This window comes from Mytilus galloprovincialis, chromosome 13 (assembly GCF_965363235.1).
Source record: "Mytilus galloprovincialis chromosome 13, xbMytGall1.hap1.1, whole genome shotgun sequence".
Lineage (NCBI taxonomy): Eukaryota > Metazoa > Mollusca > Bivalvia > Mytilida > Mytilidae > Mytilus > Mytilus galloprovincialis.
Genome location: NC_134850.1, coordinates 54,746,579 through 54,772,979, shown reverse-complemented (window position 1 = coordinate 54,772,979; position 26,401 = coordinate 54,746,579). Strand labels below are relative to the sequence as shown.

The window sequence follows — 26,401 nt, the reverse complement described above, 5'->3', positions numbered from 1 at the left end:
TAAGTCTATACCATAGACCTTCTGAAAATAATCGAATTTTGGGTCTAGCTGGTTTATTTTGTTGCCTAGCAACCACTAAAATGGCGGAGTTAAACTCATCAAATATGATTATTATACAGCTTAAATATATCTATATTTGAAATTGAACCTGTTTAGCATGTAGTGAACTTTACACTTGTACACTATTTAAATACTACATAATTAATTGCACATTTTTGCCAATTCACTGTTGTTTCTCCCTAGCAACATATCTGTGCCCATGGCAACCGCGATTTGTTTTCTATTTACAAGATTTAATTTTAAATATATTGAAACAGAAAGGCAATTTAAGGTGTAAATTGTAAAAAGAAACAAACTCCAAGGTAAATACTAAGGGGGAAAGCAATATTGAAACACCAACAAACAAAACAAAATACCGGGTATTGCTGATATATACAGATTGTGCATCTGATGCTGGGTGGGGTCTCACTTATCAGCGACAAGAAGAATAATATAAAGACAAGACACATTTAGCGCTTAGAAATCTTAATATTGATTATCTTCAAAAAATAGATACAGACACATGCCTTAGAGGGTGTTTTCAAAAGTCAGTGTATTTCCATGACAGTAGTTATGTTTCCAGAAGGGGTTGGGGTTGAAGGGGGGCACTTCTATTTACACCTTTTTAAGCTTGAATAAGTGAAAAGTTGAGAAAACTATCAGATATATATGATATAACTTTTTTTCCTACGCAATTTATGAAAAGGTATATATTTTTAAAATGTTAAACTGGGTAAGGTGACAAAACAGCGGCACCCCTATCAATTAAGTATTGAAGTACCCCCCCCCTTCCAACCCCACCCCCTCTAGACTTATGTAAAGGATCGTTAGGGTTGACTTTTCCAAATTCATCTTATTTTTATTATCTATTTCAGTCGTCCAGACTTATTACCGTTACATTCTATAGAATTACAAAACAAAAAAATTGTATTAACCATTTTGAAACCTATAATAAGTTTATCTTGTGAATCCCCTGGTTCACATGATAATTCACACACAGGGATATACCTATCTGGGATAGTTGTACCTTTTAGGGTATTTGTTAACAACGAATAGTGCAATAAACTGATTAATTATTAAAAAAAAAACCAAAAAAAACAAAAAAAAATGGAACATGCTACTATATCAAATAAATCTGTATTCTTAGATTTTTTCTATATTCATTACATATATATATATATATTATTTGTTTTATTGTAGTTTTTGTCAATGTGATTAGTTTACTCAGTTTCGCCTTCACTAATCTTAGCATCGTATGACTTGGTCTTTGATCATCATGACAATATTCATTATATATTCGTCAAAATTATTGAAAACAAGAATGTGTCTTTATTACATGGATGCCCAAATCGCAAGACTAACAATGGCCAGGAAATCCTAGGTTAGGACAGGCCCAAAAAATCGGCAGATTTAAACATGTTTTTTTTTTGCGAAGTCAAACCCCATCTCCCTTTACCTCTAGGCAAAGTAGAAAAAAATTAAACACTCAATACACACAGTAAAATTTACTTCAAAAAAAGTCTGAGTCTAATGTCAGATTCAACTACCTTGACCGAACACTTAAACCTGAAGCGAGACACAAGGACAATCAGACGAACAGACTGACAAACGCACGGACGAACAGACGCATAGACCAGAAAACATAATGCCCACAAATAGGGCTTAACAACAAAGCCGGGTCACATTTTAAAATTTACACTTCATTTTTACGCATGATTATAAAACTATTCAAAACCTAACCTTTAAAAAGGTAACAGACATGTAGTATGCTTACAGACTTCAGGCTCTATTTTCTATGCATGGAAAGGTCAATTATCCATATATATATATATATATATACATTTGCAAATTTACAGATCTTACATTGTTGGGTTGATGTTTAGACGAGTTGTATATACATAATGTGCATAGCCATGTATAACCATCACTGCTGGTGATCCAATGAATAAATCAGTTGTAGAGTTGTCACAGGCTCAGATGTACTTATATAATAATATATGATTACATGTTTATACGGATATATGGATAGTCTACCTTATGCTGTTTCCGTTTTTTTACCATAAAATTTTATAGAACTTGTTCTCTATGCACATTACCCACAAAGACACATTCAATTGGAACATAGGTAGTTTCATTTCGAAATAAATCCCGTGTTTCTCGCCAATTATTGACATTTAAGTAAAATACACCCCCCACCCCTTTTCGTTACATAAATCATGGATCTGACCCTAATATCAGAGAGGGAAGATTGCCCTATTCAAACAACAAATTTTGAATTTATAATTAGCAAAAACATCAGAAATGTACAGATTTTGTTATATTGATGGTCTATCTAAAATTTCATAATTAAAACAATTGTCCTCAAAATTGTTATTCTATTGCTATTGCTGTCTGATTTTTTAAAGAAATTTAACTAGATAAACTTACGGAAATATAATTAGGAATACACTTTACATTCATAAACAAAAAAAATAAGTTTCTATAGGTATAAGAATGTATAAACTAAACTTTGTCAGATGAAAAGGTCCAATTTGGATGGCAAATTTCAGCTTTTTATTGCTCCGCTTGGCTATGAAAAATATAAAATAAACTATCGCACCAACCTTGCACCAAAAAGATTTTTTATCCGAAGTTTGATATGTATGAACTTGTCAAAATGTTAAAATTTCTAATTGGTGCAAGCATGGTGCGGTGGTCAAAATTTAGAAAAACCATCAAATTTTCGGTATTTTTGCTTATTTTCCCAATTATGACGTCATTTGCACCTACCATTGTGACGTCATTGAACCTTTTTTAGTTAAATAAAAACATTTTTTTTAAATCATTTACTCATATTCTAATAATTTATGGAGAAAAATCTGCTCTGTTAGAATTTTCATTATCTTGTAAATCTGGGGCCATTTTAGGCCATTAAAGCCCCTACTCCTTATAAAAATTTTGTAAAACAGCGATAAAGAATATTCCTGTTTGATCCCATTTATCTCCGGTACATTCAAGTATGCCAGGCTTTTTTTATATTGTGTTCAAATGTTATGCATATGTCAAATAGCTAACAAATAAAACTTCAACGAATATTGTTTGTAGACCTTTTTTTTTTTTATTGTAGACTGTTGCTCTGTATGGTTTTAGAAAACCTTTGTCGTTGGATTTTTGTCTGATTGATGTACACACAAAATCTCTTTTTAATCTCATTTTAGTTACCTAAATAGGTTAGATAAATAGTAAAGTGGCACTAAAACTCCACGATTAAAAGAAAATAACTTGAATCATAAATTTTCCGAGATGTTTCTATCATGCAATTATAATTTGGTACAAGCAAACATCGACAAAAAGCAAGAGGGTATCTTTTCACCAAGCATTAGCCTCACAGTACAGTACAGTATCTAAGAGGAATACCATTATGTTTTGGAAAGAACGAAACGACTATATACATTTGACTAAAGACGGAATTCTTGTCATTGTTTGTGGTTTATTCACTCTGTCAAATAGCCTTGCAAATATTTAAGACAACCTTGTGACTCATACCTAATGGATTACTGCTGTTATCCGGATCATTGTAGACTTTCTGCATGATTATCAACATGATTATGTATATCAACGCTGTATTAAAATACGACACATAAAACGTAGCTCCTAGTCCCCCAATAAATGTATAGGTTCCTATGACAGCAACTACTAACACTGTGGCAAATTCTACATTTAGTCCTTTGACAAGACTGGTCAACACAGCTGCTCCTCCTGAAAAAGAATGAAAATAATATTATTTGGACTGAGACGATTGTTACCTAAATCATATGAACTGCGGTGGTCGAGTGTTGGTCTAAGTAGTGGAACTACTGTATCACTTACCTGTCAAAACGGAGGTCAAATTTGAACCTTGCTGTATTTAATTTCATCTGGAACGTTCAACGTAGAAAATTTGAAAGCCAATGATGTATTAAAACGGTAATATTTGAGGAGCTATATGACCCAAAGGGACCTAAATAATAGCCTATTCATTCAAGGCCAAATTTGCTTGAGGAATTCAGAACCTTAATTTCTTTTGAATTTCAAAATTTTTGAATAATAAAAAAAAAAAATTTGTTATAAATCATGTCGGTATCGGAATACTGACTGCTGTGCTGACGATGCTGGCAAAACAAATAAATAAAACGTTATAAATTTCATGCATCAGAGGCATTTCCTTGATTTACCTTCATCAGGAAAGCACAAAGCTGATAACATGATACCGATTAGTTTGAAGGTATTATGACATGATTATTACTGTATTAATAATATATTATCGCGACCATAGCATTAACGTATTCATGTATGCATGCATTATATAAAACAGCACAGATATTTTCAAACAATTTTTATGTTGCAGAACCACACATATCAAAACTTAATATGTATTTTCTGATGATTTAGCTATGGAGTAAATAGAGAAGAAAAATATAAAACCATTACGGAATACATTGCGGAAAACGTTAGTGTTGCGAATTGACAACCTCCGCTCGCTTCGTCTTCGCAGGTAATAATGTGATTTATATTGAAGATACATACATCAAATTTAACGTCATAAACTTAAGGCGCAGTACGAAAGCAAATCATAGGGTTTCTTTATTCTTTTTTTAATTTAATCATGGTGCCACAGACTGAATACATTGTTGAAAATTATCCATCAGTTTACGTTTTGATATAAGTATTGTTTATAATTTCCACTAGTATCCATTTGTTGTCGTTCACAAACATCCTAATCAATAATATACGTCTATAGAACAAATTAATTTAACAATATTTAACTTGGCTTGTGGTGGACAGATATCTTATTGACAATTCTACCTCTTTATTTTTTATCATTCATAACTAAACTATATATATAAACTATATATGATATAACACGTACCTAACATCAACATAGCAGTCACAATTAGATTGGTTAATAGTCCAAATACACAGAATGTTATATGTGTTTTCCTGTCAAATCGGGCTCGGATCACTTGTAAAAATGTCTTTGCACCTGGTGCTCGTATTTTCAGTTGAGCGGAAATAATTGAAAACAGTAGAATTTGGATTGTAGCACCAGCAGCATACCAAAAGGGCCCGCTTATGCCATACTGTCAAAACACAATAAAATATATGGATATCTGCATTATTTTACAAGGTATAATTTAATTTGATTTTTCAAAATGGGTTATACAACAACAACAAAAAAAGAAACATATAAACTTAAAAATAACTGTCTTCTGAAGTTCAGGCTATATAATAAAATGCATGACAAATGTATGTTTTACTAAATATGATCACATCAGGAGGTGTATGGTGTCTTTGTTAAAGATAGTACTTGTTGCATTTATCACACCACAAGAACAAAAAAACCTTATTACAGAGCAGACATTTTTAAACTTGACTAGGAATCTTACAAAAGATTGATGGAATTTTTACAACTGCTAAATTGCCAAACTTAATTTCAATGTTTGCTGAGAGAATCATCAAATTAAATTAAAAAAAAACATTAAACATGAAACAATAACTATTGGAAATTATTATATTGTATGTAGCACGTGCAACACGATGAGTGCCACATGTGGAGCAAAATCGCTTACCATTCCAGAGCACCTTCGATCATCGTTGTGTTTTATGTACTATTGTTTGTTTGTTGATCTTTTTTTTTGAGCCATGGCTTGTTGTCAGTTTATTTTCGACTAATGAGTTTTAATTTCTCTATGGTATGTTTCGCCTCTCACTTCTAAATATACATCCACAAAAAATAGTTGAATGGAAGAGGGACGAAAGATACCAAAGGGACAGTCAAACTCATAAATCTAAAACAAACTGACAACGCCATGGCTAAAAATGAAAAAGACAAACAGAAAAACAATAGTACACATGACACAACATAGAAAACTAAAGAATAAACAACACGAACCCCACCAAAAACTAAGGGTGATCTCAGGTGCTCCGGAAGGGTAAGCAGATCCTGCTCCACATGTGGAAGAGTGGTATTGCAAGTACAAAATGTAAGTAACACGTTCCAATGCATTTTTATTGTCTAAACTCCTGTACACTTTTTAGTTGCTAACTTAGGGTCTTGATGTAATTAAAATTCAATAAAAAGCAATGTATAATAATTTATCAATTGCATACCAATTAGATATGATTGATAACTTCATTATAACTGTATTACATTTTGTACTTTACAGTTTGAAGTTGAAAGGTTTAGAACGAAAATGAATATTTTAGAAAACGTACACATTTTTGAATTTGCAAAACCATATTAGACCTAAAACACACAACTGCATTGAGTATGGACAACTAGGACGATTTGCAATTTTAAACACAGTTAAAATGCAAATTACAAAACTCTAATGAAAAATAGAAACGGGTGAATAGAAAAAGATCTTTTCAACTTTTTATAAACTTCTACCTGCATATTTTTATCATTATGGCCTTAAATAGTTTAAATTTGTTATAAGCATTTTGAAAGTTGTGGTCTATCAAATTATGTATAACTGAGGCTCAAAAACCACCTTTTAAAGCAAGAATGGTTATTGGAAAACACAAAATTCATAGAAATAAAAGAACCTGTAATGTATGTGACTGATATGTAAAAGTGAATAAGTAATTTTACAATTAATATATAACTCTGTACAATCTGAAAGAAAACAATCATTATCGCAATATTGTGAGAAGAAAAAAAAGCAAATAATGTAACAGTAACATTAGTCGTTTTCTTTTTCTCAGAGAAAAGAACATTGCAAGGAATACTAACCATCATGTATTATCAAACATCGCCCACCTGATTAGTTTAAATTGTGTTTTAAAAATATACAAAAGTACATTTACTGTTTTGTCGTTGTGAAAATTGCACTGTATTCTTTTGTTTACGCAATCACGCACAAACTATTATTATTATTATTATTATTATTATTATTATTATTATTATTATATTATCAATATTTACTAATTTCTCTGCAACCCTTTGTTTAGGAGAATTAAATATTCATACTTGTTTAATGGAAATATCGATATTTCGTAGCAAAGTGATTAAGTTATTAACTAAAAGCCATCAATCATTTATTTGTTTTAGAATTTTATAAGCAAATTTCATTTTAATGTGTCTTTTAGGAGTATCATCAGATTAGATTCAAAAACCTTAATTGAACATAAACAATGATGTCTGGTTTGATATCAATGCACGACAATTATATACTGCAAGGACCGATAACATGATATATCTGGAAAACATTATTCGAATGGAACTTTTTTCATTTATCTTTTGATAATTTTTTTTTTGTAATTTGACTTTATATATTACATGAAATTAGCGTAACCAGCACGTTTTCAATTATTTTTATTTTTTTTTTATATCTAAATTATTTAACAATTGTGCTTAAGCAGGGTGTGGTTGCAACTTGATTTATTTTCGTCGAATAAGCTATAGATATGATAATGTTAGGTTTTTACATTATATTTTATATTACTAACTAAAAGATACTTTTCGATAAAAATAACCATCATATCAATAACTATCAAAACTGGAATGAATATTTTTCAAAGTATTTTATTATAACTGCAATGGTATAGAATGTATTAATACCTTATAAAGTAGTGAGTGACTCACAAACTCACAAATTTCTGAGGAATATTTTTAATATTAGAGTGAGTCGGCAGGGTTTACAAATCAATAACTTTCTTCATTACCAAAATATTCGGACAACTTTATTTAGTTTTCATCCAAAATATATATATCACCCATTACAAATGAATCACACTCATGGGAAACAGTTAAATAATGAAATATTTAACAATTTTAACGTTTAGTGGCCATTTAAGACGCCCTTAATAATGATACAATGTTGCATAATAGTTCACATCTATTGAAACTAATTTAGCGAATGTCAATTTCAAATTGTATTACAATTCTAACTATCAGTATCTTGAACATTACATCCCCATCATAATACTGTAATACAGTAGGCATGGATTTCATAAATAAAGTGTTAATAAATATTATTGATTTAGTATCGATATCTGATATCATATGAATTGACTATATCACAGCTGGTAGATTGAATCCTTGAAAGAAGTAACATAGTAGCTAATGTCTCTTCATTGTCATACGTTTAAGGATCGTCAAGTTATGTACTTATTTCCTATTCATTATTTGTTATTGCACAACGCGCGTCTGGTGTACTAAATTATAATCCTGGTACTTTTGATATCTATTGTTACTTATTCCTTAATCCTTAATTGTTACCTATCCCCTTTTCCTTATTTGTTTTTTTATTTTGTATTCTTTAATTGTGAGCTGGTAGCTTGTAACCCCTTATAGAAGTATCTAATGTATCTTCATTGTCATAAATTTAAGGATCTTCAAGTTAGATTCTTATTCCTTATTCCTTATTCCTTATTTGTTAAAGATGATGAACGAAAGATACCAGAGGGACAGTCAAACTCGTAAATCGAAAATAAACTGACAACGCCACGGCTAAAAATGAAAAGGACAAAGACACAAACAATAGTACACATGACACAACATAGAAAACTAAAGAATAAACAACACGAACCCCAGCTTGTTACTTATTCCTTATTTGTTACTTATTCCGTATGCCTTATTTGTTACTTATTGTGTATTCCTTGGTTGTTTCACATTTCTTATACCTTATTTGTTACTTTTTCCTTATTTTCTTGTTTTCTTACTTCTCATAGCGTTCCTTTCTTTGATATTTTTTCTCAACAGTAACGACTTTTTTAAAATAAGGCAATTGGTGCCAATGTATTGTCACGTGTATACATGGTTATTCGGATATCAAAACGAACACTGGACGTTGTATGTTAAGTCATGCAAAGTGTTCACTTAACAACAAGCAAAAAAGAACATGTAGGTAAACGTATGCTTGATTATTGCCTCAATGAATCCATATGCTGTTCAATAAATTTCCCGCAAACTAACCTGAATTTTGAAAATGCTAAATTTGCATACCAAGTTAGGTTCTCATTCCTTATTCCTTATTTGTTACTTATTTCTTATGCCTTTTTTGTTAATCTTTCTGTATTTTCTTTACGCAATTTTTTTTCATTTCGCTTTAATGAATTCATATATAATATACTGAGACCAAACCTGAATTTATAACATAGATTGAAATTACTATCTTTTCGTACCTTGCTGGCAACAGTGGCAGATTGTAGTAAAGTGGCAGCCCAGGTCCATTGTGATACTATGGTTGTAGCTGTTAGTCCTGAACTGACTTTTCCTCCAGCATCAAAAGCTGTATCAAATACATTCTAAAAAAAAGTATCAGCTGAAATTAATAATTAAACAACGCATTAATCAGTTTAAAAAAGGGGTTAGTTTACAAAGTAAACTTTGGCAATTAGTCCGTTTAGAATATATGGTCCTTTTAGCATATATGGTCTTTTTAGAATATATGGGCTTTTAAGAATAAATGGTCTTTTTAGAATATATGGTCTTTTTAGGATATATGGTATTTTTAGAATATATGGTCTTTTCAGAATATATGGTCAATCTAGAATATATGATTCGGATTTATGAATATAAATTTAGCACTCGTTCCGTTGGTTCACAATGTACTATTTTGTCATTTTTCATGGATTGCCACCCTCAAACTGAACCTTGAAGTTTGGTACTTTTGTTTTACTTTTTTAGACAAGCCCACATCGACATATTCAGATATCACTGTATGTGGGATTTGATTTTACTCTTTATCATTCAAATGTTTGCAGTACATGCTGGTCATGATATAGATTTTAACATTCCGTTGTTAACAGATTTCCTATAGTTCTGACGTAAATCATCTTTTAACAACAGATTCATATTGTGATGCACATTTTTATTTTCATCTTTTGAAATGTAGGTCAATTGAATCTTTTCAAGCAGGATAAAAACTGATTGTAATTGAAATGAATGATGAATGCATGAATTTATAACAAGTTTTAAGAACAATCATCCGCAAATCTATAAAAGAAATCTTTTTTCTATCTTTACTAAAATAGGGAGTACATTTCCTGCAAACATGAAAGACGTCAATGATTGCATGCAAGTAAATGCGAAATATAAATTATAACATAAACATGACTATATAAAAGTAAGTTTTTAGACACAAACAAGTTAACAATAGATTTATCTTGTGATGTACCTTTTCAGTATACTCTTTGCATTTACATGTCAATCTAGTCTTTTCAAGCAAGATAAAATAGATGGTAATGAGTGGCTACTCGGAAAATTTTACAATCGCTATCACAGTAAAATGAATATCACAGAAATCCTAACCAAGTATGAAACTTTCATTGGTGTATAAAAAAACTTTAACTAGTTTGTAATACAACTCGACCCAAAGCATGTTAGAGTCCAACTATCGCCCAGCTGTGTCAATATTGTTAAATATCCGTTATCGTTTGGATTTTGTAGTAATCTGTTAGGTTAGGTTGTTTAAAGTTGAAGCGTTGTCATGCTTTATGAATTTTTTTGTAAGAAGGCTTATAGATTCGAAACGAACAGACGTTTTTGTCTAGAAGTCTTTGAAATTACAGATAAAGCACGATCAGGATTTTAGATTTTCTCGCTGTGAAAACTCATTTGCAGCCTGGGCGAATTTTCTGCTATGTGTTTGGTTTGTTGTCTCTTTGACACATTCCCCGTTTACATTAGCAATTTTACTATGAAACTTCAGATTAAATAACAAAACAAAAATCATTGCGATAGATCTTGAGAAATGAATAAGATAAAATTCATACCCACAACGATTAAAAGAATAGAAGTTTAGTCAAACAGGAAGCAAATAGATGGTAGATCTGATACAAATGATACCAAAGGGACAGTCAAACTCATTAATCGAAATTAAACTGACAACTCAAAGGCCTGTGCATGCTAACGACTTGAATTTTATTACCACAGTGAAGGTTACTGTCTTTGTTATTTTCTAATAAAACAGGAAGTTATAAACTCCACTGGACAACTCGTTTTAGAAAACCTTAAGTTCCTTATTCGAGCGCTTACGAACCCCTGAAATACTGCAACGTTGTGCATATAATTTTCCAAAGTCACAAAACTGAAATACAGTGGTTGTCGTTTGTTGTAGTCTGTTATATATTTTTTTTCATTGTGGATTCATTATTTTTTGTTGGATATTAATTTTTATGGATTTGATTTTGTACAGGGGAACCACGAATTTAAAAGTTCAACATAATGCATTTTTTATATGAATATATGCAGACTTTCAACAAATTACGAAATCAGATATACACGAATTTGCAAGTTTACCCCAAACTTTAGATATTTGTACCCAAGAAAATATATTAATCCACAATATTGTGTAGGTCTGAATCATGACGTTTATTTTCTCTCTTGAAATATATAACATTGTGTCAATTCATGGCCTCTAAATATCAATATTTTTATGTTACAAGGTATAATGAGTACTGTTATGCATAGTAATTTGCACAGGTGAATCCAATTTGTGATCAACTGTGCATACTAAGCTAGAGATAAATCCTTCGACAGTTTGCATTCAACAATTTTAACAGTTTGATTGGTTGGAAGGTCTGTTTAACTTTTTTGAAAATAGAACTATTCTATTTGTTGTTAACTGTCTTTCAAACGTATACAACAATTGTCATCGAATTGTACAATTGAATAAAAATATATGTACATCGCCACATTACAGTATTTAATAAAAAAAAATAATTCATAAAGTTGTGAATTTATTCTTATGTTTTGTAGTTGTATTTGGTATATAGTACAGGCTGCGTGACATATTTCTAGATATGATAAGAACTGTTATTTATGTAACGCCTGCTAATCTTAATTATTGTTAGCATGTTGTTTTTCGTGTTTCAATTGCATTATTTAATGACTGGATGTTGCCAACCTAGATCCCATAGAATATTGGTGTTTTGTTTCATTCAGCCATGTACAGTAAAAATGCTTTATGTTAAGGTGAATCCGTTTTAAAGAACAGATCATGCATGAGGCTAAACTAAATGATCTTTGTTTTTGTTATCGTTGAAGGTCTTACGATGACCTATATTATCTCTTTGACACAGTCCCCATTTCCATTCTTAAATTTAGCTTGAATCTTCTTATTTGAACTCTGTTATATAGTTGTCTCCTTTACAATCATACCACATCTCCATATTCGTATATTGTCTGAGTTTCATTAAGTTAAGTTTAGCAATTTTGTTTACTAGTGTCAAATCCGCATCTTTTAACCTCCAGTTTTTTCTGAAGTTACTTCTTGTCTATATTCAAACATCAAAGATCATTGTTTCACAAATTATCTAATATATTTCCCATCGTGCATCGTAATCAGATTTCAAACACATGTACATCAATTCTTAGTCTTAACAAAGATGAAGAGTATACCAACTACAATATCATATGAAACATATAAGACTTAGATCTGTCTTTACTTTTACGTAGAAGGTTACTTAGATCCAATATAACATTTTTTTCTTTAAATTCCATTATCTGATTATATTTGGAATTGAAATCAACTTATGTTTTTGCATTTCATTATATTTCTTATTTTAAGCAATCCTTACTTTTATGAAAAAGATTTGTTTTGCTTGAAATTCATTAATGCTTGAAATGTAAAAAAACTCTTAGGTTAACTCTATTTGGACCCAAGTTTGATTTTTTTTAATCCAAACATTGCAGCTAAGGACAAATGCTTGCGATGTAATTTTATGATAAACTGCCGTTTACTACATAAACCAGACACAAATTAAAAACCGCACACATTTAGTTTTGAAAGATTATTATCACGTGCTTTACATTTTAAAAGGTGTTCAGCGCATTGAGCTTTCTCACTCGTGATACTGGTACTGGATTGCAGCATCTGTTTTACGAAATAAAAATATTCTGATTAAGAAAAAAAATTTACTATTATACGTGCTGAACAGAGATCGTTTGAACATCGTTGTATGAACAACAAAAAATGTCATACACAATGTATTTCAATGGTTTACAAATTAGATGATGTGTTATGAATACTAATCCGCTGCTACACGAGACTATCGCACTGAATAAAGCTTATCAGCATAGCATTATCAGCTAACACTCGCGGGGAACTTTAGATCCCTTCCAGTTTATGGTGGGTATCATGTTGCTCAGTCGTTGGTTTTATATGTTGTGTTTTGTAAATGAATGCGCGTAAATGCTTGAGTAAACACTTGTAAGCTTTCGTCGGTCATTTGTTGCTATGGCGATATCTGTTTGACTTAGGACTTTGAATATCTCATTACTATTTATACCTCTTGTTTAAACTCAATAAAATATACATCAGCAAATAATTCATCTGATGAATAGTACAGAAATTTTTATTTCATGCAGACTTCTTAAACTAGAATTATCAGTGTATCAACTGTTTTAAAAGTAATCTTGTAATCTATTTCTGTATTAACATTTCCAATTGTTTTACAGATAGGTATCAAATACAAATATAAGTATACCTTTTTGATAAAAGATGTAAAGCGTTTACTTCATTTTTATGTGTGCATATTTACATATTTTACAAATATGCACTGTAATATTATATGATGACACAGGAAAAATACACTTCATACTGAAAACAAGGAAAGAAAAATAAACAACACAAGAACAAAAAATTACTCATTATGAATAAATACAAAAGTTTTACAATGACCATCATCATAATGAAATATATAACAATAATTAGTGTATGAAATTGTTTTTCAATTAAAGAATTGAATTCTCCTTTTTAAAATTTTGTCGGGAAGTAAAAGCGTTAAACAAAACACATTTGTAATCAGCACACGAATGCAATTCAGTATATCACAAACGTTGATGAGCGTTTATAACCAAGTTGTGGTGTTTCTATTGTCACTATAACACACGTGTGTAAAAACAGTTTCCGCCGTATGAAGGATATTCAGCAGCGTTGATAACCTAGTTTTCTACTTTTATCAGATTTATTGTATGTCTAAGAGGTTTTATAAATAGAATATTTGTTCTAATGTCAATAATATAAAGCAAGATGACAATAAAAGTTACTTAGCGAATTCCGGATGTGTCATAAAACAAGATTAGAAGATATACTTTTAGTTCGTTTTGTGCGACATACAAGTGCATGAATAAAAGTATTACATAAATAAACTTAGATTGACTGCCATCCTTAGATTTCAATAGATAATTACAACGATTCATAAAATTATTAATGAACAGAATTTTCATTCAGTTAGCAACGGCCATTCGCTTATTTCTCATTAAGTTTCACCTGCTCTGAGGAATACCATTGAATATTTTATTTTGCAAATATTGAAATAATGCTGAATATCTGTTAGTAAATGTTAACTTCAATATATGAATGATGCATAAGCATTCCTATCACTTTATAATTCAAAGTTAAGCAACTACTTGAAACATATCAATACCACTGATATACCACTGATACATACAATAAAGACAACGGAAGTATACTTGTGTTCAAAAGCCATAAATCGATATATTGAGAGAAAACAGTTCAGGTTACAAAACCGAGCAAAACCCGTAAACTTTAAGATGAAAACAAAAGAACAACCGGAACAATAAAGAACAACAAAAACAAACGCCAGCACACAACGAAACTAACTATTTGATAGCAACTGCCAAATTCCTGACTTGGTACAGGTTGCACTTTATAAATACAGCTGTTTCTCAAAACATGCCTCTTTTCGGGAGATCTTGAATATTCATAGAAAATTAATTTTGTTTACATACTGGTTCCCAGTTATTCTCTCTGTGTTCCATCTCACAGAGAAATAACTTGGGAATGTTACCAGTAAATTTGCATGTGCATATTGTTTACATTGAAATCTGTGGTAACCTTTCATTCGAGGTAGGGGTAGTTAAGAAAATTAGTGTTAGTTTAAACTCTGAGAAGTTCAGGGCATATAAACGTTGAAAATATGCCCCACAGCCCTATATTTTGACCTTTGAAAAAATTGTGGTGCATATGAACCTTCAATTCTAGGATATGATTTGTTTCAAAACCTCTTAGTAAAAGTGGTACAGTTTTAGCCGTAAAAGGAGTTCTTATGGGAAATTGCATTGTCAATATATAGAAATGCAACCTACCTTAAATCTGCCTTAAATACGAAAAAAGACAAAAAACAGAACACACATGTTGAAAACAATGTTTTGCCGTAATGTTGTGTTAATCAGTACAACAGAATAATGGAAATGACACTTTTTACATTTCATACGTCTTTACAATATTTAGTGTTACAATTACACACTATTTGTCGCATATTTGAAATTACATGTTCTCTTCGTTTAAACAACTTAAACAAATGGTAGTAAAATCCGGAATAACCTAACCGTATTAAGCGATTAGCTGTAAGTTAAGGTCGTCCTTTTCTATTCTCTTCTTCTGTCTATACAATGTCATATAATTTTCATTGTTCTTACATTGTAGATGAAAAAAAAAACATCTACAGGTCATATTATCTAAGCTAATTTGCTGAACCTATATGAATTCTGCGTGATTAATCTGATATATATTATTCCCAATTCAACTTGAAATAAACTAATATCGTATCAATATCAAATGGATGTTTATTTTTGTGGTAATATACACAACGATACCTGATGTTTATTTATCATCTTAGATATCAAGAAAAGCCACAGTGATGTACTATTAATATTTTTTCTATTGATATACAACTGGTTGTTTACAAGTGAAGACCTGCATAAACATACTCTCTTTACCAATTACCAACCCCACCGGTCTGTCGCACGTATTGTTATTATGACGTAGAGTTTTTCCATTTATATCATTTTAAATTCATTTAACTTTTTGTTATTACATGCATAATCCTGATTACACATATTACAAATCTAATTTATTTGAGGAGTCTGCTTTATGAAGAAAAAGAATATCTTTTTGCGTAAAAGGTAAAGCTAATATCATCATGATTCATCCAAACATAAAGGTAATGCTAAGATGATTTTTCCGTAACACGATTGCCAACCCTTCTTTTGTCGTCATGTTTTTTTTTTATTTCATACGAGGAGGACTACATACAGCAAATCCAATAATGTGGAATGATAAGAAGCCATAAATATCCTAAAAATTAACGTCATACTATAGGAACAAAATCCTGGGAGAGGTTTAGCGCTAAAAAACATGTTCAACCAACCATTTTCTACATTTGAAAATGCCTGTACCTAGTCAGGAATATGACAGTGTTGTCCATTCGTTTGACGTGTTTTATCATTTGATTTTGCCGTTTGATTAGGAACTTTCCGTTTTGAATTTTCCTCGGAGTTCAGTATTGTTTTTTTATTTTATTTTTCACTGAATAGTTTTTAAGTTTTGAGTCTTTGTTGATTACATGCACGTCATTCATAAAAAAAGATGTTTCATGGGATACAAAACAAAACATAAAACACTAACGAACGACCAATACGAACTCCACCTAAAACTGGGGTGATTTCAAGTGCTCCAGAATGATAAGTAGATCCTGCTTACTACTTGTTAATACTTGTTAACCGCCGTGTTGCTTATGAAAGTTCAAACATGCTGATTTTTCTATATTGATATTTTTGTACTGCTGTTGTCTTTTGATATTTTCATTTTGCCATTGCATTATCAGTTTATTTTTATCTAATGGGTTTAAATGTCTCATTGGTATCTTTCCAATCGCTTTTTATTTGTCGAAAGGAAACTTAAATCGTACAACTCGACAGGAAAGGTTGCATTCAACACCTAGACTGTCGTCGACGTCCCACCTCTTTATAAATATAATACGGGTTATCAAAAACTTGAGTTTACCCATAACATCGTTTAGTATTAAAATGATAATTTTTTAACCCATTATAATACTGGGCTTATATTACTCTACACCAGTCGCACAATTTGTCTACAAAACACTCATAAGTGACGGTTTAAAACAAAGTTTTTAATAGATAGGGAAAATAAAGTACGTAGTTGAGGAGCAACGCCTTCAAAGTATTCTATACCAACCAAAGACTGGTTTGGTACCGTGAAATTATACTTATTAGCAAAAACGAGGAATAAACTGTCGGCTACTGGGACCATCATCTGGTCCAGTTGATAGACATATAAGCCCCTCTGAATTATAATAGGACAAAGATAGGCGGTTGTTAGTTCTAATCGAGGTACACTAAATAAATTTTGTTTCAGTTATTGAAAATATTATTACAATTGTCACAAAAGACGATCAAAACTGAATAAGAAAATTACATGATTAACATAGCATACTGAAACAGATTACCTCCATATTTATAAAGTTTAATGATTTTGGAAATAAAGTGATTCTATATGTTATGGTGGAAAGGAGGAAATGATGTTTGTTACTTCCAAGTTCCATTATCTAGAAAGCAGGTTGTGTGTGTATTGCGGACAACGACTGTTTGTGCATGCAAATCACTAATAGCTACTTAACCCTTAACCGATTTCATTTATGTAATTTCTTACTTGATTAGTGTCTTATTTTTAAAAAAAATCATTTTGATTTGATAAACATGATAGAAAATACATGTATTCCATGACTTTAAGTTTTAAATGCTTAATATAATGTAATTTCTACGTTTGGAGAACGTCATAATAGAAATAAGAATGAGATATGGGAACATATTCATCAGTTACGATTTGTTGGAATATGGTCTCGAACGTGGACAGTACATGACAATTAAATTTCTTATGGTTTAGATTTCTGAGATTTATTTTTGTGGCAAAACATCAATATTATTATTAGCAAGTATATAATATAATCTTACCTTTCTATACATTTCTAGGAATGTGATTGGTTAAAAGCACCCTCGTGGAGACCGTATATATTTGATATTAGGTTAGTAGGGAGGCGGGGCTTGTCTCAAACACGGTGAGTAGTAGAGTTACGTCCCTTTATATTCCTTATAAGGTAGTAGGGAGGCGGGGCTTATTTCATACATGGTAAGTAGTGGCGTTACGTCCCTTTGTAAAACAAAACGGTACTGAGAAAAAAACGTAAAGGTTTCAACAGACGAAGAAATGATGATTAAATTAAGATTGAAATAAATTCATAAAACACATTTAAACCCGACAAGTTATTTTTGTTGTAATCTGTTTTTGTAGGATCAATGGAAGTAGTTTCTGAGTGCTAACAGTATTAAAGACTTGCTCATTTTGATAGGTCACTAGTCTAAATTTCACACATTCTGATAGTCGGTGAGATAAATTCGTTATATAGTGTGCTAGTGACCTAATACGGTATATATATAGGTCAGTAAATTCCATATATATACCGTATTAGGTCACTAGCACACTATGTAACTAATAATATCGTTATCATTGAATTCTTGATCAAACTGAAATATAATACACCTCTTTTTCATAGATATTCCCCCAAATCAAGGAGAAAACCAGCCTTTCTAATGGTTTACAGAGGTTTAATTTATCTTGTGTATCATACGAATATTTTTAACACTTACTTCTGTGTATGTTACTGTCAATCTGGGAACACATAATTACTTATAAGTGGTAATTGGATTAGAACTACATAATACACAAACAAAGTTTATTAGTTTTTCTATATATCATTCAGCAGATGCAAGATGGTACTATTTCAACTATCAATATATTTATTGTTTGTTAATTTGTGTTTCATTTTGTGTTTTCTGATTTCTTCTTAAATTTTAAAACTGCAAAGTATCTTTACAATGAGATCTTTTTAATTCTGTGATACATACCAAGTTTGCACCAAGTTGTTTCGAATGAGGTTAATTTGGTTCGTTTGTCTACATTCACAGTATATTTGTTTTGGTGAAAACACGGCCATAATTGTCATTTCATCTGATGAACCTTAAGCTGAAATAGGGCTAACCTGTTCATTTGCTCAATATTTAATGCCGCATACTTGCGAAGACACATGCGCTAATTATACATTTTACTCGATTTCTTGGTTTTAAACAACCATAGACCGAGAAAACAGTGGCATTTTTATGTTGTTTTAAGTTCATTGAATATCGCTGTATTTCATTTGAGTCTTGACACGCTAATAATACTCCTATCTATCCTGGTCTTTAAACAAAGACACGCTCTATTTTGGTGTGGTTAAATCCATGTTAAAAATAAGATTAACATCACACAAACAGAATCCCAGCGGTATACTTTATTCGTTATGCAAACATCAACTTTATAACATTCTAATTTAAAATCAACGTCATTCTGGTATAAAATTGATTAAAAGTATGATTTAAATGAATTGATTTGGTATAGAATGAATTTTTTTTTGTTCTATAATAATACACTTATCCTGTTTAAACATTATTAATCCGTTAAAGTAATGATTGAATGTTATTATTAATGGATCTAAAAATAATTGTTGTTTCTGTTTTTTGAAAGAATCCCTTTTAATTTGGGGGATACTTTTCTGGTCAAAATAACTTTCTTAACTTAAAGGAATGATATAATCAAAATAGGGATTATGTAAAATCACTAATTAAAAACACTAAAGTCGTAAGTGATTATATAGTTTTCCTGAAAACTACAAGTGATTTTATATAATCACTGATGATTTTAATTATTATTCTACCAAACCCTAATATGATTTTAGGGAAATAAAAATCGAGGTAGCTTTGATAACTATTTACACCACTGGATCGATGCCACTGCTGGTGGACGTTTCGTCCCCGAGGATATCACCAGCCCAGTAGTCAACGCATCGGTGTTGACATGTATATCAATAATGTGGTCATTGTTATAAACTTCCTGCTTACAAAACTTTTAAATATTTCGAAAATCTAAGGATTTTCTTATTCCAGGCATAGATTACCTTAGCCGTATTTGGCACAACTTTTTGGAATTTTGGATCCTCAATGCTTTTCAACTTTGTGCTTTTTTGGCTTTATAAATATTTTGATATGAGCGTCACTGATGAGTCTTATTCTGCCGAAACGCGCGTCTGTCGTACTAAATTATAATCCTGGTACCTTGATAACTATTTACACCACTGGGTCGATGTCACTGCTAGTAGACGTTTCGTCCCCGAGGTTATCACCATCCCAGTAGTCAACGCTTCGGTGTTGACATGTATATCAATAATGTGGTCATTGGTATAAATTTCCTGTTAACAAAACATTGAATTTTTCGAAAAACTAAGGATTTTCTTATGCAAGTCATACATTACCTCAACAAAATTTTGTTTCTGTGATTGAAATTATTATTACAATTGTCACAAAAGAAGAACAAAACTGAATAAGAACATTACACGATTAACATAGCATACTAAAACAGATTACCTCCATATTTATAATTTATATATGTTTCTGGTGGAAAGGAGGAAATCCTGTTTGTTACTTCCAAGTTCCATTATCTAAAAAGCAAGTTGCGTGTGAATTGCGGACAACGACTGTTTGGGCATGCAAATCTTTAATAGATACTTAATCCTTAACCGATTTCATTTTTGTAATGTCTTACTTGATTACTGTCCTATTTTTTTTAATAAATCATTTTGATTTTATAAAAATGATAGAAAATACACTTATTTCATGACTTTTAGTTTTAAATGCTTAATATTATAAAATTTTTACGTTTGGAGAACGTCATAATAGAAATAAAATTAAGATATGGGAACATATTCATCAGTTACGATTTGTTGGAATACGGTCTCGAACGTGAACAGTACATGACAATTAAATTTCTTATGGTTTAGTTTTCGGATATATATTTTTGTGGCAAAGCATCAATATTTTTATTAGAAAGTATATAATATTATCTTACCTCCTATACATTTCTAGGAATGTGATTGGTTAAAAGCGCCCTCGTGGAGACCGTATATATTTGATATTAGGCGGGCTTATCTCATACACGGTGAGTAGTGGAGTTACGTCCCTTTATATTCCTTATATGGTAGTAGGGAGGCGGGGCTTATTTCATACACGGTACGTAGTGGTGTTATGTCCCTTAATAAAACAAAACGGTACTGAGAAAAAAATCGTAAAGGTTTCAACAGACGAAGAAAGTGTTGATTAAATTAAGATTGAAATAAATTCATCAAACACATTTAAACCTGACAAGTTGTTATTGTTGTAATCTGTTTTTGTGGGATCAATGGAAGTAGTTTCTGAATGCTAACAGTATTAAAGACTTGCTCATTTTGATAGGTCACTAGTCTAAATTTCACACATTCTGATAGTCGGTGAGATAAATTCGTTACATAGTGTGCTAGTGACCTAATACGGTATATATAGGGTCAGTAAATTCCATATGGGGATTCGAGCTTCGCTCTCACCCCATATAAAATTTACTGACCCCATATATATACCGTATTAGGTCACTAGCACACTATGTAACTAATAATATCGTTATCATTGAATTCTTGATCAAACTGAAATATAATACACCTCTTTTTCATAGATATTCCCCAAATTAAGGAGAAAATTAGCCTTTCTAATGGTTTACAGAGGTTTAATTTATCTTGTGTATCATACGAATATTTTTAACACTTACTTTTGTGTATGTTACTGTCAATCTGGGAACACATAATTATTTATAAGTGGTAATTGGATTAGAACTACATAAAACACAAACATATTTTATAAGTCTTCTATATATCATCCAGCAGATGCAAGATGGTAGTATATCAACTATCAATATATTTATTGTTTGTAAATTTGTGTTTCATTTTGGTTTTCTAATTTCTTCTTAAATTTTAAAACTGCAAAGTATTTTTACAATGAGATCTTTTTAATTCTGTGATACATACCAAGTTTGCATCAAGTTGTTTCGAATGAGGTTAATGTGGTAAAAAATTCTTTTAATTAAGGAATGACTGTAATATTTTTCTGTCTATGAAGAAATAACATAAAAAATTTGGTGCACACTGAATAACGCGCGTACATTTTGTGTGTTATTTCGAATAGACAGAAAAAAATATTACAGTCATTTCTTATAATTTAATTCTAAATTCCATTTTAAACCGTAGAAAGCCATGAAAAAACGTTGATGACGTCATGGTCACATGACTAAATTATATCTATGGGCTCATAACAAAATAACGTCAGCCAATCAGAAGACGCGTTAAATCCAAAATTAAATTATTCCTACTTGTGAACTAAATAAATTAAAAACTCAGCAAAGAAAAACACCAAAAATATTAAGCATATACTTTACGTTAATGCATGCTAAAAATCTTAACGTTTTGGCTTACATTTGTCTTGTTAACACTACATATTATACAGTCATTACAGACGAACTTTTGTATCTTTTTAATACCTTCTGCATCTGATAAACCTTAATCTGAAATAGGGCTAACCAGTTCATTTGCTCAATATTTAATGCCGCATACTTGCGAAGACACATGCGCTAATTATACATTTTACTCGATTTCTTGGTTTGAAATAACCATAGACCGAGACAACAGTGGCATTTTTAAGTTGTTTTAAGTTCGTTGAATATTACTGTATTTCATTCGAGTCTTGACACGCTAATAATACTCCTATCTATCCTGGTCATGGAAACAAAGACACGCTCTATTTTGGTATGGTTAAATCCATGTTAAGAATGCGATTTACATCACTCAAACAGAATCCCAGCGGTATACTTTATTCGTTATGCAAACATCAACGTTATAACATTCTAATTTTAAATCAACGTCATTCTGGTATTAAATTGATTATAAGTATAATTTAAATGAGTTGATTTGGTATAGAATGAAATTTTCTTTTGTTCTATAATAAAACACTAATCCTGTCTAAACATTATTAATCCGTTTAAGTAATGATTGAATGTTATTATTAATGGAGCTAAAAATAATTGTCTTTTTTTTAAAGAATCACTTTTAATCTGGGGAATACTTTTCTTGTCAAAATAATGTGCTTTCTTAACTTAAATGAATGACATAATCAAAATAGGGATTATGTGAAATCACTAAAACACTTAAGTCGTAAGTGATTATATAGATTCCCTGAAAACTACAAGTGATTTTATATAATCACTGATGATTTTAATTATTATTCTACAAAACCTTTATATGATTTCAGGGAAATTATAATCGAGGTAGCGTTGATAACTATTTATACCACTGGATCGATGCCACTGCTGGTGGACGTTTCGTCCTCGAGGGTATCACCAGCCCAGTAGTCAACGCTTCGGTGTTGACATGAATATCAATGATGTGGTCATTGTTATAAATTTCCTGTTAACAAAACTTTGAATTTTTCGAAAAACTAAGGATTTTCCTATCCAAGTCATAAATTATCTCAGCCGAATTTGGCACAATTTTTCGGAATTTTGGATCCTCAATGCTCTTTAACTTTGTACTTTTTTTGGCTTTATCAATATTTTGATATGAGCGTCACTGATAAGTCTTATGTTGACGAAATGCAAGTCTGGTGTACTAAATTATAATCCTGTATAAATATTATATAAACTATTATCAATATGTTTGTTGAAACAATTAAAAATAAACAAATAATCGTTTGATTTTGTTTTCTTATTCCTTGAAAGTTTAAGTGAAAAGTTTTTATTCGCGATTTACTTTAAAAAATCTGTGAAAGTTTAAAAAAAAGTATATTTAACCTCATTATGTCAACAAATAAGCATGGCACAGTCGTAGATCTTGCTTGGATTGAAGCATACGTATGCTCAAAAGTTTATGAAAATTTAAGAAGAAAAACAAAATATATGCATATCACATAAAAATTCTAGAAATGGTTAGTGAAAAGTCAGATCCCCAAAAGACATTGGTCATTAACGAAAAAAAAATATAAAGGGTAACGCCTGGGCATAAATCATGGACTAGTGTTGAGATCTTATACAACAAATCAGTTCGAGATTACTGATATTCCTTCATTTGTATCTTCTGATGTTTGTGCTGAAAACTTTATTTCGCTTCGACATGTCGTTCAAATTCATTGATTCGATATATGCTGGACAAGGTTTTTCAAAATGTTAATATTGTGGTAAAAACAGATGTGAAATAAACAAATGTAATAGTAGTCCATGCCATCCAAATTGAGTGAAAAAATGAACGAAAAACAAATATGTAACACATAAACAAACGAAAACCACTGAATTACAGACTCCTGACTTGGGACAGGCACATACATAAATAATGTGGCGGGGTTAAACATGTTAGCGGGATCCCAACCCTCCCCCTAACCTTCGACAGTGGTATAACAGTACAACATAAGAACGAGTTGAAAAAGGCTTTACTCATCAGATGGACAAAAATACAAGTGGACGTGGCTTCATCAGCTTGCCAATCCAGACGACTCCCTTGATGTTTATAGTGTGATAATCATCTTAATATTTCTGTGTCTATCATATTAATATATTGTGCCTAAGTTTTTTACATGTTAAGTTAATTATTGTGATAAATTAAGGTTATCATTTTAATATGTTACAATATGATCTATATTTTAATAGCATCATTGTAGTGATTATATATAATCCCTTAAGTAACAAGGGATTCTACATAATCCCTGATTATACAAATTCATTGAAACATAAATATAAAAGCTTCAAACATGTAAATTGTTTCAACCACAGGTTAAGCTGCTGTCGTTCAGATTGACGAAAAAAATAGATTATACTGCAATCAGCTATTTTACTATACAGATAAAGCTATACGTATAAACGTCAATGACCCCTACTCGCCGGAACTACCGCATTTCATCAACAACGTCACGTCACAACTATGACAACGTGTATTAACAATGGTCAAACTTTTATGAATTTAAACTTGTTATGTCTTCAAATTGGTAATGTATATACCATGTTTATCAAAAGTTATCAATAAGTTCATTTTCCCTTTCTAATTCCTTCGAATGTCAATGTCTTACCGCCTGGACTACACTTATAGGGAAATACCCCAAAATGGTACCCCAAGAGGGAAATTCCAAAAACTTTATTTTTTAACAATATTTGTTACTTTTTTATTTTTTTTTTATCGATTTCAGTATAAAAACAATATACGTATAGTGTCTTGAAATATGAACTTTATTTGTATTCGGCACGAAACGGGAAAATTCTGGGTAAAACCTCGCATTTTCCCGTTTCTAAGCCTCATACAAATAAATTTCATATTTCAAGACACTATACGTATATTGCCTTATTCACCAGTGACAACCCATAATTGATCAAGAACATAAAATAACTTATCAATCACTATTGGCATTCCTGATTTAGATTATCATATGTTTGTGTTCATTGGTGCGGTCGAACAATTTTGATCTAATTGTACGAAGTAAATATAATCAGAACTTAACATGGTACAGGGTTGATCATCTAAACAGCAATGAATATTAAGTATTTCAATCAACTTTACAGACAAATAATATCATGGTGAACCCCCCCCCCCCTCCAAATAAAAACCCACAATATACAAAAAAAACTAAAAGGAAATATAATCAATCAAAATGTTCGAGTCGCAAATATCTAGTTTTTCATTTTATTTTGGATTTATTTTCGTTGAGAAATGACTTTGTAATATATTTAACATGTATATACTGATAGGAGATATTTTTAATATAATGGACTTTGATGCGACTGTCATACAAGTGAGAATAGCAGCTAGCTATACTACCAAGGTTTAATCCACCATTTTCTATATTTGAAAATGCCTGTACCACGTCAGGATTATGACGGTTGTTATTCGTCTGATTTTTTTTTGTGTTTGAGCTTTTGGTTTTGACATTTGATTAAAGACTTTCCGTTTTAAATGTTCTTCGAACTTCAGTACTTTTGTGATTTTACTTTTTTTCTAACATGGTTCTGATTTATAATTGTTTGTTTTTGTTTAAATCATAAAACATGGCAGGTGAACGTCAATTGTTCAGTTATATAAGGCGTCATAAGTACAACTAGAGGCTCTAAAGAGCCTGTGTCGTTCTCCTTGGTCTATGTGAATATTAAACAAAGGAAGCAGATGGATTCATGACAAAATTGTGTTTTGGTGATGGTGATGTGTTTGTACATCTCACTTTACTGAACATTCTTGCTGCTTACAATTATCTCTATCTATAATGAACTTGGTAGTTTTAGTTGAAAATGTTAGTTAAAATTTACAAATTTTATAAAAATTGTTAAAAATTGACTATAAAGGACATTAACTCCTTAGGGGTCAATTGACCATTTCCGTCATGTTGACTTATTTGTAAATCTTACGTTGCCTAAGGAAGCTGGCTTGTCATGTTTTAGATTTTTTGTCAGATTTTCGGAATCCTCTGGTTTTATCTATTGGAATGCATTGAAAAAATTTGACCGGTGACCCCCATTTTTCTTTTCGTTAATCTTTTACATGTATAATGATAAGCCATCTGTTAGAATCTTATAAAATTTTAATTACTTTTTAACAGTTTTTTGGGAACTTAAACTTTTCAATGATAAAGCTATGAAAAGTCATGAGAGAA

General features: G+C 30.9%; 1 protein-coding gene across 2 annotated transcripts in view; it reads right to left on the bottom strand.

Moving 5' to 3' along the window:
* Positions 1 to 26,401, bottom strand: part of LOC143056781 (uncharacterized) — a 54,819-nt gene that overhangs the window by 18,557 nt on the left and 9,861 nt on the right. For both annotated transcript variants that reach the window (XM_076229943.1, XM_076229942.1), the window contains exons 2-4: positions 9,187 to 9,309; positions 4,928 to 5,138; positions 3,565 to 3,777 (exon numbers count right to left, since the gene is read on the bottom strand). In XM_076229943.1, coding sequence (XP_076086058.1) covers positions 3,565 to 3,777; positions 4,928 to 5,138; positions 9,187 to 9,309 — 547 coding nt within the window. The remainder of the gene's footprint in view (positions 1 to 3,564; positions 3,778 to 4,927; positions 5,139 to 9,186; positions 9,310 to 26,401) is intronic.